A 14661-nucleotide genomic window follows, 5' to 3' on the forward strand; every position below is an offset into this window, starting at 1 on the left:
TATTGTAAATATAATTTTTGTTGCTACATAATTGCGCAACTAAATTAATCGTGTTCTGTCTAAAGCCAATCCTATGCGACAAATATTAATAATGGTAAAGCAAGTTTGTTTAAAAAAGTAAAGTTTAGTTTCAGTTTAGTTTATTTCATACAACATATTTTATATAAATTTGTAGGCCTAATGATAAATATTAAATAATAATGCATTTGATTGTGCGTGAAGATTTCAATAAGCCATAATAACTTTAAGTCTGAAACTCCAGATAAAGCAAACAATAATTATGGTTACTTAGACAGAAAAGAAGAAAAGCAATGCAAGCACTTTAAATACGTTCTTCTAGGTGCAAGAAAAAAAACAACTGGTCTCTATCTGAATTATCGTATTGTTCCTTTAATTATTTTCCAGGTCAGGTGCAATTGTAGTTAAAAGAAAAAAACTGATCTCTCAGTATAGTTTTAATTGATTTGATATTCCGCTAAACTCTATTTTGATACCCAGATTTCGCTACATAAGCTCATTGTAGTTAATTTTTGTCAAACTCTAAGGTTGTCAAAGCTAATATCATCATTCAGACTCGATTAAAGTAATCCACCTCATAAATATATATTTTTTGATCAAGAGGAACGGATAATGAAATAAACAGAAAAGTACCGGTAACAGTCTTATTCAAGCTCGAGTGAATCAGAATTCATTTTACGTTGGTCTGTTTCCTTAAAAAATAAAATATTTTAGAATATTGTTTTGTCTTAGAAATATGTTTTTGTCTACTAATGAAACCATTTTAGACTGCTAAAAGAAATTCTGGAAAGTAAAATTTCTTCTCAGATGACGATGATTAAAAGTGACTAAGTTAAACTCGGGGGATTGAATTTAGAGAAGGAAAAAATCTGTCGGGGTGAGAGAGAGAGTAAGAAATGGTTGTTCGGATTCCGAATGCGAGCAGACGCCCAGCGATAATTGCGAACGAAAACGCAAAAGCCTAAATAAAACAGAGTTAGTGTTGAAAAAAGAATACATGAAGTAAATTCTGTTAAATTGAATGGATACAAAATCTATAACTGTGTTATTTTAGTTTACATATTTATTTAGACGTACACAGTGAGAGCGGGCCATTTAATAGCTATTAGTAAAGACATATTGAGACATACATCTTAATTGTAATTAAATCTCTGAAAAAAAGGTAGATCGGTTAGTGCGAGGTAAAAAAACGTATCATATTCAAATAGCAATATTCATTTATTTTGTAATGCATGTACTGTCGATAAGGAAGTATGCAACGAATTTAAATATATTTCCCAATTGCGTTAGGCAAGCTTAGAGATTATATAGGATGAAAATGATTTAAATTAAAAATTAAACAAATACTTACTTTGAGCATTGCCAAGAGTAAAAAGCCCAAAAAAGGTAATTAACAGTCTTGCTAACGTAAGTTGTAACATTTTTGGCTAACAAAAGGATACGCTAGTTCCATTAGAAACCCAGAACTAAAATACCAGTACCACTAAGTATTTTAAACTTATACAGTACACTTGAATTTGAATGAGGCGGTGATTGTGTACATTACTTCAATGTTATATAGTAATTGGTTAGTGAGCCTTTAGATCTTTATATTCCCAATTCAAATTCACTAGGGTAAAACATAATGAAATATTGTGTTCAGTGTATTCATTTCTTTCTATAGTATACCCATATGGATGATATACCTATTGATTGATTTCTATTGAATATCAAAATCACAATTGTAACTTGCGTTAATTCAGAACACGGAACAGAAAAGTTAAAAACTATATGTTATTATATAAATCCGAAGGCAAATTACTGAAAAAATGACAATGCCTTGGATCTCAATGATACAAAGTAACATAAGAAAAGCGTGGAACAGTCAGAAATTAGCAGAGCTTCGAGCAACACTAGCCCTTCATCAGTCAAATGAGAGTACTTGGACAAAGTAAAGAGTATTGAGCAGACAAGCGATGACTGGACTGGAATAAAAGAAATAAAAACAAAGGCGGTACAGGCTGGTGAATAGTGAATAAATAATTTAGGAATGGAACTAAAACAAGGCCATATAGATGGTGCAGGCGCGTGCTCAAGTTAGTGTTTACCGACCAACCTACCAACCGATCGACCAACCGACCGAAATTGCTGAACATGTTTAAAAATGTTTAAAAACATTTATATTTTTTTAATTTACACGTGCGTAGCCTGTCACTTTTGACGTGCTCGTATAACGTAATTTCGAGTAAGTCAAGAAAACAGAAATCGGGCAAAAAGAGTGCGTATTAACATTTAACGCGCAGTACGCGTGCAAAAATCTGCGCACTAATAGCAATTTTTTAAACGCTTAAAATTGCCTGAAACGTACTCTTATTTCATCGAAAATACATTTTGACAATTTGAAAAATGTTGTGCGCGCGTACGCATGCGTTACATGCGCTACGCACGTAATTGTATTGCCATATGATGATTTATGCCCTGAAATTTATCAGTACCAAATTTTATTTAATTGTGATTCATGCTTGTGAAGATATGATTACAAACGTGATTTCGTTAAATCGTGCGTATACCGCGTAATTTCTTATTGCGCACCGTGAAAACATAACCACATCGATTCCTGGCCATAAGGAATATACTGTGAAAAATTGACTTAGCTAGATTAAACTGATATCAAGATAAGGTCATATACAAGTTAGTGTTTACCGACCGACCAACCGACCGACATAGATGCGCGTTGCACGCGACTAAAATCAACTCAAATGGGGGTTGACTACTTACATTTAAGTATTCAATGGAATAACTTTTACTGATGTGGGAGTATGTTCCTAAATGTTAAGTCTTTTTTCTTTAAGTCTTCTTAAGTTTTTTGGTTTTAAGTAGTAATTCCTGGTGGTTTTCTTTGTCTTTGCGAGTTTTGTCGCTCCATTAGACATCGTGCTCTATTGCAATGACTCTGAAATTTACAATCGAGTGACTAGCTGAATTAAAATGTTCGGCTACAGGTTGATCAAGCTTTAACGTTTTGATAGCTGATCTGTGTTGTGTCATACTCATACGGAGAGTGTTGTTGGTTTTTCCGACGTACTGTTTACCATGAATTTTACAGTAGGCCTATATGAGATATACGTTTTTGGTTAGACAATTAATTGATTTTCTTATCCGAAAAATGTGGCCAGTTTGGTTACTCTTAAATTTGTCAGTAGAGTTGACCAATGAACACGTTGCGACCGCATATTTTGGCTGTCGTGAGAGTCAATTTAGATGCTAGCACATACCAAAACAATGTCGTCTCAATGCGCTGTGGAACCTGTGACTTTGCAATTACATTCGTCAGGACAGTGCTGCCAAGAGGCGTTATTTTGTCTGTCCAAGACAGTGGCTGTGTTAGTTAGTAAGCTACACTCGTCTCAGAAGATGCACTACGTTTCTTAAAGTGCACATGGACATTTTATGTTCACTGAACTGGTTTATAGTCCTTTCCCGAGAAGACTTCTTCTACTACCAGAACCATGGAGCGAGTGAGCCTCTACCATTTCCAGTGATGGATTACGGTTCCACTGTCTTAACCGCTCGGCTACTCACGTATAGTTATTTATATTAATTGTTACTTATTTAGTTTTTCTTTTTAAAGATTTAAATTAAAAAATAATGTCTAAATGGCAAATTATCTTGGCAATATCTCAAAAGCCGCAGTGCCTGAAAGTTGAAACATTCAGACAAACCTGGCGCGCTTTTCGTACTTTATGAAAAATCATGGATCTGGTTAGTTGGGATATTATTATAATGATTCTCAACCATCTGATCTCAATCCCGTCCTATTTCGTTCCATTAGACCAATTATACTAAGTGAATTGTTGTGCAGACGCTGAATTCGATAATAGTGTGAACTAAGTTTTTATAATAATTAAAAAAAAAGTTATTTGTTTAGAGACCTACTACTTATTCAAATTGCACAATGTTGAAAATTTATTGTCTGATTGCCTTTACAATCAAAATCTATACACAAAATATTTAAAACAATTGCTTTAAAAGAAATATAGACCAATTGCTAGGTTAGACCCTTGACTGTTGGACTATATAACAATTGTAATGCATAGCCTACATTTGGTTTCTTAATAATTCCATAGTATACTAATAATTTCATTGTATACTATTAGTGAAAAAATATTGACCTGCATAGACCTACTAGTAACTAACCATAGTTCAGCAGTTCACTTTACTATGCAACTTAGATGAGATAGCGGTTATTGGTTGTACATTTTTATGCCTTGAGCATGCAATACAGGTGTAACAACCTACGCAACCCATACAAAAGTATTTATTATTAAGACAGCATAGAGTGAAATTATGTTGTAATTTTACCCTTCTCTGGTTATAAGTCTAACCTGGAATTCTTTTCCTATCGTTCTCTCGTCGTTTGAGCTGAGGCACCTTTAGCCATTAAATGGCCAGTGTTTTTCGATCGAGTGTATTTTTCTCATTTCGTTGTGATTGCCGAATGTTGCGTGACAGAGAGGAATACTTAATTTATGATCGAGTCGTCCACCGTAGCCTATTAGGGCGCTTTATATTTCTGACGACCGACAACCAACCTAGGTCGGATGAATCGATGTGTCGTCGGTCGACACCTGGACCTAGAAATCATCAAAACCGTCCAGGTGGGGAGCGAAGACACACGTCCCAACATCTCCGCATGCGCTTAATGAATTAATATGACGTAGTTTGGACATCGGAAATCGAAAGCTCCCCATTAACGTCTTAACACCATCGTACCTTATGTTAAACCATAAGTATTTGAAATGTCCTTTGACATCCACAAACCAGATAAATGGTGTATCTTTTCGTCACTTAGTATAAGTGATATTTTTCACATATAAACACACAGAACTAAAACATACACAACAAAAACTTCATTCATAATTTGATTATTCGTTTTTTATTATAAAATTATAAATAAACCCATTTTTTTTTTTAATTATAGAACGGTTACATGTATATACATAGATACTAAATACATTACAAAAACGTTAATTTTTTTTAGAAGAATACTGTATCGTAACACATTATCTATTAATCTACTTGTATTAAAATTGATTGACTGGGTAGTTGATGTACAATGTACAAAGCATTTTTAAACAATTCGTACTGTATTTTATACTTCTATTGTGTTTTCATATTGAAAGGGTGTTTATTAACACAAATAAACGCCTTCCCTAAAAACCCGTTTTTTTTTTCGTACACAAATGTTTAAAAGAGAAACGAAACTGAGGCCAGACGACAGGTGGCGCTGTTGTATTTCACAGTACAGAGCCATATTATTATAGGGTAATTTGTATAATAGATTTTTTTTCATCCGCGAAAGGTTTTTTTTTTCGTACACAAAAATGTTTCAAAAAGTACTATTAAACGATCGTTTAATAGTGCGTACTATTGCACGCCATGTGATCCACAATCGTCCAATCAAATGACAGGAATTTATTTAGGTGTTATATAAAAAGGTGTGCTATATATAATATTAATGTTATCTTTACTATAAAACAGTAGAGCGTTCTTCTGGCACACCAACATTCAGCAACAAACAAGGGGACATTGTAATGCTACAACCCCTATTCAAAAGACTTGGTCCTGAAGGTGTGCCCTACACGGGTGTTCTCTGCAGTATTTTACGTGACATTTAAGGATTATATCAACAATGTGTCTAATGTTGTAGATACTTTATAACCTTACCATCAATTGTGACAATAAAGCTACAGTTAACATAGTTTCCAGATGGATCCTCAGCATAATAATAAACAGTTGTGTTGCCTGGGTAGAATTGATCACCAGAAATGAAATTTGACATGTTGAGGTAAATAATGCCAGAGTTGTCTGTAATTTCTGGTTCCACCCAATTGGCAATACCGTACTCCTCACCAATCACAGTCGTGTTTACAATATCATCTGGACAAGTTAACATTGGTTCTTCAGTATCTAGATAAGAAAACAAAACGTAACTACAATTATTAGAAAACCTACCAGCATATAATTAGGGATCATGTAAAATTGTTTTACTGAATTTACTGCAGTAACTAAATTTTTTACTGCAAAAATGTAGGATATATCTTTTGTGTTCAATGTTGAAGTTTTTGAGGCAGTCAATGCAATAAACAATGTGTATGATTACACAACAAAGCTTGCTGAATAATTGCATAAAAAGGTTATAAAAGTTACAAAAAGAGTATAATAAACTCATTTTGGATTCACCTCGTACAGAATAAAGTTGCTGTCCATTGGTGTTTTTGTCATCCCCAATACGTACTGCTGCCATTAAAAAAAGATTTAACCTTGTATCGCTTCACATGAATAAACCCATTTGGGCGTGGCCCTAAAATGTTGCTGTTTGGCGCCCTGTACAGGATAAAGTTGCTGTCATTGGTGATGTAATCATTAGTAGCCCACTGCGAATGATATCCAAAAAAGTTTATTCTTGTATCGCTTCACATGAATAAATGCATTTTTACCCCCCTATGTTATGATCCCCACAGGCCCCATGTACAGGCTGTGACCCGGCAGCAATGTCGAATATTGCATCTCGCCCTAATACGCACCTAACTAAATCATCAAACTTTTTGTATCTTTTCACATGAATAAATCTTCCGGGCGCCCGGTCTATATGGTTCTGAATATTCCCGGGTTTCGGCACTTCCTTTTTTTCTCTCTCTTTTTTAAAGAAATATTTATTCAAATGTATGTAATATTTAATTTTCACACAGATTTAAAATTTTTGAAACCTTTTTTAAGAAATTATTTAAAAATAAATAATAATAAATAATTAGAATAAACAAATCTTTGATTAGATAAATGTTCCATTTGCATTTAGTAGGTTGTTTCATTTTACATAATAAAACGCAACAGTACTATTAATTAGTATATTCATTTATTTTTCAATATAAAATACATATTTCTATTTATTCAATAGAACGGTTACATAATACTTTACATAAATATTGAATAGAAACACTACGTATTAAAAAAAATTTGGACTGTTCCAGTAATGAACACCACCACTCGGGTCACAATAATCATGTCCGCATGTTTAAGAGAGGTAGACTGTACACGAATACTTCTTAGCTATAAAACATAACTACTTAAATGCCAATATCATATTATTATATACGGTATTATACTGAATTAACATTTAACAAATTATGATAAAAAACAGAAATACAACCACCAATTTGAAAGGATTCATATGAAAATAATAGTTTGTAATAATAATGTACTTAGTATAAAGTACCAAAATAAATAAATTCATTAAAAAAAATTGTGAGAGAAGCAATTTATCTTCTATATTATTATTGGCTTATATAAAATTATAACAGAAATAAACTAAATTCAACATGATAAAATTGTAATTGTAATCTATTTCATTGTAAATCAATTAAATAAATTCAATTCAATTCAATTCAAAATTCCATGCCGGGCATCGTAAGCGACGCCCATGAGGCATGAGCTCGAAATCACTGAACAAGGCATGGTTAATATTTTTTAGAATAGCTCTACTTTTTTCTAGAGTTTGCAAAAAAATGACACAAGTTAGACTTGCTATTGTCTCGGCTATGTTGTTAATATTCCAGTGGGCGTTTTTGATTGTTTTTCTGTAAACTAGGTGACTGATTAAACATATGATATGCCATGTGTGCCAAATATTGTCTTTTTCAATTTAATTCCAATCACCGTTCATAACCTAGACTAGGGTGTAGAGGAGAAGCAAACATGTTATGCAAAACTGTCATCAGTGATAACTAATGCTCTGTCTACACCAGGGAAGAGTTAACTCTTCCCTGGTCTACACAATCAAATATTATGTGTGACAAAACATCAAATCACTACCATATTTGGGCATATCACTATTATATTTGGACACATCACACTTTTTTTGTCAAACTAGTTTGATAGTGTAGACAGAGCTTAAGGCAAAACATATGAAGTTGCAAGCCGTGTACGATACGACCGTAGGCTGAACAGAAGAGCAGAGTAAAATTTTGTCTATGCCAATATTGTTTATCTGAACATTCATGAACTAATAATGTAGCCTTAGCTACTACATGAATTCCCCATTTTCAGGATCTAGAAGTAGTCAGACGGCAATCTTTTATCATACGAGTCAGACTGCAAGAAAAATCATTATTATTTATTAATAAAATATTAATCAGAAGAAGTGTAGAATTATTGATGCGATTATTTGTTTTGTAGTTACTTAGTCCTATGTGCATTAATTGTTTATTCAGCTTTTTTTAATTATTCTTTTTAAATACTTTTTTCCTTCTGTAAGGTCCATGGTGCTTTTGGCTAAATAAATGTGAACTAAAATGAACTTTTACAAACAAACTTACGCTGTATGACATAGACAGTTCCTCGTCCCCTGTTGCCATATATGGAGTTGAAAATTGCTGGAAGAAAGAGGGAAAAAAAATTAATCTTCATACAAGGTATGCCTCTTGCTAAAATCCATTGTGATAGGTTTTTGGGTGTTCTACCCATGTGCACATGAAACTAATCGTATCAAACAGGTTTACTCATTTTTTAACCATTACATCCTCTAATTAACCTTCATCCGCATTACACATGGTGATAATATCTAGATAATTTGTAAATGAAATATTAATGTTTATATTGTTATACTTGTAACTGCAATTTAGCCTCCTGAATCTGAATGTTACAAATGGTATGAAATTTGTTTTTTTTGAAATAAAGTGATATATACCCTTGATTCAGTTTTTTATTTTAAATGCTTATTTCGTCATTTTTTTCTCTTAAAGGTAATCGCCCAAATTCCTGCAATGAACCTGTGATAAACAGTTCAGCAATATTATCATGATGTATTGATTGTATTTGAATGTATTGATTGTATTTGATTGTATTTGAATGTATTGATTGTATTTAATTGTATTTGAATGTATTGATTGTATTTGATTGTATTTGAATGTATTGATTGTATTTGATTGTATTTGAATGTATTTGAATGTATTGAATGTATTGATTGTATTTGATAGTATTTGAATGTATTGATTGTATTTGAATGTATTGATTGTATTTGATTGTATTTTATTTGATTGCATTTTATTTGATTGTATTTTATTTATTGTATTCGATTGTATTGATTTTATCCGATTGTATTGATTGTATTTGAATGTATTGGTTTTATCTGATTGTATTGATTGTATTTGAATGTATTGATTGTATTGATTATAATTGATTGTATTGATTGTGTATGACTGTATTGTATTTATCAATGATTTATAAACTTATCATAGACAGATATTGAGGAATGTTTTAATTACCTCTTGACTTGGACCAAAATAATTTGACCTTGGATTCTTTTGACTTCTATGATCACCTCGTTGTCGGTAGCCAAACTGATCTCTTGGCCCTGTATGTTTATCGTACATTGCAATTGTTCTATGTCTAGATTTTGAAATGAAAGCTACTACTGCTACTATAGCTATCGCAGTAATGACAAATCCCACTGAGACTGAAACAACTATTACAACAACCTCTAAAGCTGAAAGAAAATGAAAAATATAAATGTTTATAAAATTGCACTTTTATTTTATTTCATACCAAGCAAAAGATAAAACCACTAATATGTGGTAATTAAGTAACAGAATTTTGAAGATTGATTTAGTGATAAAAAGAAAAGTATATACATTTACACAATTCAAATAGGATCAACCAAAATAAACTAAATCACTAGCAGTTAACCGGCCCATCATCATTTATACCAAAACAAGTTGAGTTGCTTTCCAGAAACCATAGAGTCTAACCCTAACAATATTGATATAAATATGATATAAAATTTAAGGCAAACAATTATGATTCAATATTTTTCGAACTTAATTTGTCATTTTCAGGATTAAAGAAAAATAAATAAAGTTCAAAATATTGAATCATAATTGTTTGCCTCACTGAGTTTGTTTTATATTATCTTATTATATTGAGTTGGTTCTAAAAAACATGAACCTACGTGTAGGACTTTCTGGATCATCGTCAACGTTACAGGTATCTCCACTGTAGCCATCAGGACATCTAGAAAAAAATAATATGAACAAAAAATAAGAAAAAAAAAAAAAAAAAAGACAGAATATGAAAAATTCATTTTTATACTTACTTGCATGATTCAATGTAGAGCTGGTTAGTCACGCAAGTCCCTCCATTCTGGCAAAAATTTACACAAACTGAACGGTGAAAAAATAAAAATGTATTAGATATTGAGATGTATGCACAACACACATAGACAAGCTAATTTAGCAGTAATAGGGTATGTCTTCTCAAGAACCCTGTTTTTCCCATAGCACCTGATCTCACCACATCCATTGATCTCCCCTACAGGACCTGTTCTTCTCCATAGTAACCTAAATAGTTTCCTCCAGAACCTCTAGTCTTTTCTACAACCCTTTCTTGGATTCCCTGGCTTACCTGTATTAACTGCTGCAACATCATCAACACTAATTGTGGAACCAGCAAGAATGCCATCTTGAGTTGCAAGACTCAAAGCATTAAAGACATCAGCTGCAGTGGTACTGGTGTTGATCTCAAACACAACTACAAAGGATACTTTGATACTACCATTAGTGAAGTCTACAATTCTTACACCAAGGTATTCTGGTAAGCCATCAAAAGCATTCTCTAACTGAAAGTGCACAAAGTTATAATCAACTAATTAAATTCAAACTACATTTATATTTGGATTTGTGGTGAGTTCTACCAGACAATAGTGAAACGATGGTCAATGCAGTTTGATTGATGTGACAGATTGTTCAGGTTTTTGTTAAGGTTGGTAATTGATATTCTGTTTTATAATCAGCAACCAATTTTGTTTTTAAGACCTGTTTGTGAAGACACAATAAAGATAATTTAAGCTTGATTTGGTAAATTTTTCCTTTATAATTGCAATCAATACAAAATAAATATATATTCAAAGAGTAATGAATAGACATCATTAAGTTTGGTCTAATCATAACAGATAATTTGAATATAAATATACCAATGGTAAGAGTAGATCTTGCAGGGCATAGTATTCTTCTGATGTTTTGTCTTCCAGTTCAGATGTAAATTCTCTTGAAGTAATTACAAAACCACTTATAAATTCTGTAGCATCTAAAACAAAATAAAAGCATTTCTTATTACCATAGCATTGAAGTGATAAACTTAGTAATCAGCTTAAATGGTCCACATTTGCAGTATGTCTACATCTAAGCCTTTTATGTGACCATCCAGATGCTTAATAATTAACAGGATTCGTCTACACATTTAAAGCTCTGTCAACACTATAACACTTTATGTGACAAAAAATGTGATGTGCTCATAATATATGGACATGATGTCATATCACTACCATATTTAAGGATATCACTACAAAATTTGAGCCCATCACACTTTTCTTGTCAAACTAGTTTGATAGTGTAGACAGAGCTTTAGAAGAATATAATACACACAATGTAAAATAGATATATTCTAAAGGATGTGTACATAATTATCTGGAGGAATCATTATAGGCTTTCGTACATACCAGTACAGTTGTCATCAATTCTCCATTGACCAGGTGCACAGAGACAGCTATATGAACCAAGACTGTTTTGACAAGTCTCTCCAGCGATGGGACAAATTCCACTGTCAGTGCACTCATTAATGTCTTAAAAGAGCAAATTAAAACAATACAGTGATTACAAAATAATGTTAATAATTTGTTTTACATTTCATATACTTTACATTACCTTTAATATCGGTTGTTAGGGTTCGTTCAACTCAAAGGCTTGTTTTAAAACTTGGTTATATAACACATAATGTGTGTATATTGTGAATTGATTACCACCTGTCCTAAAACTTGTTATTTTTTTATCTTTTGTTTTAGTCCAATTCAACTTACCTGTATCACAGTTGTCTGCCTCCCAGCCTGTATTACATGTGCATGAAAATTCCGTACCACTAATAATCATGCAAACACCATTTCCGGAACAAGAGCTATCCACACACGGCCCATCACCTATAAATAAATGAAAATATCCTATCACATTTTGAAAATTCAGAATTTATATACCATCTTGTTTATTTAAGATTAAAATACCACCTTTATTAAAATGTATACTAGTAAATAAATCTTAAGTAGGTGCTTTGGGATATGATAAAAAGGGCGTAGTATTATTGTTTGATGATTTATTCTTATTGCCTTGTTTTTTTTGGATGGGATATTAAATGGGGATATTAAGTTTTCACTCCTACATACATACATTCACTATTGAAAGAGTATAGTCTCCCAAACTTACCAGTAATAAACAATGTGACAGTATTGCCACCAAAGACATTGGAAGGAGCAACTGCCATGAAAGCAGACAAGACCATGTCCTCCGTAACAGTGCTTGATGTGAAATAAAAGGTCAGTGACATTTGGTCTGCAGTAGCATCTGAAGAAGTAACTCCAACGAATTCATCGGCAAGTGACGTCAAACGATACAGATCGTCAAGCTTTAGAATGAAATTGTCATCAACTTGGAAAATGTTTTGATTAAAATGCAACAGCATTTATCATCTAGTTATCTGTTAATTTATTTGTCATCCTTAATTTTGATTTAGTTATTTATTTTAACTATTTCTGATACCTTTGAGAAAAATATTCTACATATGAGAGTTACTTCATAGCAAATAGTTATTGCCATTGATGTGAAATTAGTTTCCACTATTTTAAATTGAACACATTAGATAATTTTATGGGGTGATCAAAAAATATGAGAATATAAGGTTTCTCTTGCACTGTTCTCACTTTAAAAAAAGGAGATAAGAGTGAGGAAGAAGTTGGTGGTTCCACTTCCCATATTTTCGCATATATAAAATATAAAAATATATAAATAAATTGATTTTATTATGTTTGGGACTAGGTAATATATATTGTGATATATAAGAAATGTCAAATACTTACGTCTTGAAGGAAGGTGTTGCTCTTTGAACTCAATATCATTATTGCAGCAATTGGGTAAGTAGCTAATAATTAAAAATGGGTATTAATATTTATTTTAATGAATAAAATAAATGAATTGACTTAGTTTTATAAGAGGACGTCTTATAGTTTTAGAAAAATGGAAACGAAATTTTGATTAATTAATTAGTTTGTAATTGATATTTCCAAAATATTTTGAAGCAACTAACATTTGTTTGCTATGTTTCGAAAGAAAATGTTACACTTGATCGAATGGAAGCTATCCCACAATTCTCAACAAGCCGAATGTTAATGATAATTGCCACAAAACACAGCAGGTATGTTTGGAATGATACTCTGACCAAGGTTGATCAATGCATATTTAATGGTAACAAGTTTTAAAAAGATCTATAAAGAAAAACTCAACAATTTGTTTTTAATATTTTAAACTCAAATATTAATTAAAAAACTTACTCTGTGCAGTCTGTACAATTATTTGAAAGGTACACATTGCTCGATTGTCATTTTCATCTTCTGCTGTTACCACATTTGTATAATTTCCAGAACTAAGTCGAAACTCGCCGGACGTGTAGGGAGATGATGTTAGACTCAGTACTATACCAGAATTATCAGTGGCTGCAACGGTCCAACTAACAAGTACTGTTGCTGAATCCGACAGCACATTGTATGTAATGATCTCTGGACATGCCGAAAAAACTGGTGCATAATCTGTAATGATTTAGGAATACAATACAAGTGATTTTAGCTTTGTCTGATCGCTAATCAAATAATTGTCTAAAAACCAATTTTAATTTAAATTGCAATAAAATTGTAACACATACAGTATACTATATTACCAGTTCAATGAATTTGTTACAGATATCACAACAGTGACCCTCTGTCCCATTGGAACGAAAGGATTACCTACTATAATAACTAATATTAAACTGATTTCTATCTGTGCCATGCTATCTTCTTTTGTCCTCGATCGCTGATAATATCCACAATTCTACGTATAACTAAGGGATTGATTGATTAATTAATTAATTAATTCATCCATGGTATAACATAGCGGGACTGTACTGTATATGTCACAAAGGTGATTCACTCCCAATTTATAGGTAACTTGGAATAACACATTGAGTCTCAAAAACCTTCTGTCCTAATACTAATTTCAAATTCCAATTTTTCAAACATACCAATTAATTCTTCACAAGTGGTTCCAGCATATGGTTCTGCACAACTGAAATAAAACAATCAAACATTAATGGATAATAAAGTTCAAATGTACATTATTCCTAATAGCATGGTTATGATTCCTATTAACAAACATCTAGTTGAATGGGGTGCTTAAGCAACTGCAATCATATTCGACTGAGAAGTTCATTCTTAAAGTATCCAAAATATGCATGCAAACACAGCACACCTTGATTGTACTATTGGAAAAAAGGGTCAGATATTGAAAGAATCAGGCTATAAAAAAGATAAAAACACAATAAATTCTCTGGTGATGGTTTTCTCAGGTAAGGTAAGAAACAGGTTTGTGCAGACGACAAGTGCTATCAACTTGAAGAGTTCTTAATCTACAATGTTATAAGACAGAAGAATAGAATGACCTTTGAACTTACATGCATAAACCCTTAAAATCATCAGTTACTGAGCATACACCTCCATTCTTGCAGTAGTCATCAGCACATATTTCTAAATTGGAA

General features: G+C 32.2%; 1 protein-coding gene across 1 annotated transcript in view; it reads right to left on the reverse strand.

Annotated features, from left to right (window-relative positions):
* Positions 1-6963: 6963 nt before the first annotated feature.
* LOC144839288 (uncharacterized) overlaps positions 6964-14661 on the reverse strand; it is a 46284-nt gene continuing 38586 nt past the window's right edge. The window contains exons 63-76 of the mRNA XM_078694604.1: positions 14578-14650; positions 14149-14192; positions 13424-13678; positions 12953-13014; positions 12303-12501; positions 11906-12022; positions 11549-11671; positions 11024-11136; positions 10456-10669; positions 10148-10214; positions 10004-10065; positions 9321-9541; positions 8373-8429; positions 6964-8148 (exon numbers count right to left, since the gene is read on the reverse strand). Of these exons, the coding sequence (XP_078550730.1) occupies positions 8107-8148; positions 8373-8429; positions 9321-9541; positions 10004-10065; positions 10148-10214; positions 10456-10669; positions 11024-11136; positions 11549-11671; positions 11906-12022; positions 12303-12501; positions 12953-13014; positions 13424-13678; positions 14149-14192; positions 14578-14650 (1649 nt within the window). The 3' untranslated portion in view covers positions 6964-8106. The remainder of the gene's footprint in view (positions 8149-8372; positions 8430-9320; positions 9542-10003; positions 10066-10147; positions 10215-10455; positions 10670-11023; positions 11137-11548; positions 11672-11905; positions 12023-12302; positions 12502-12952; positions 13015-13423; positions 13679-14148; positions 14193-14577; positions 14651-14661) is intronic.

This window comes from Antedon bifida, chromosome 4 (assembly GCF_963402885.1).
Source record: "Antedon bifida chromosome 4, ecAntBifi1.1, whole genome shotgun sequence".
NCBI lineage: Eukaryota > Metazoa > Echinodermata > Crinoidea > Comatulida > Antedonidae > Antedon > Antedon bifida.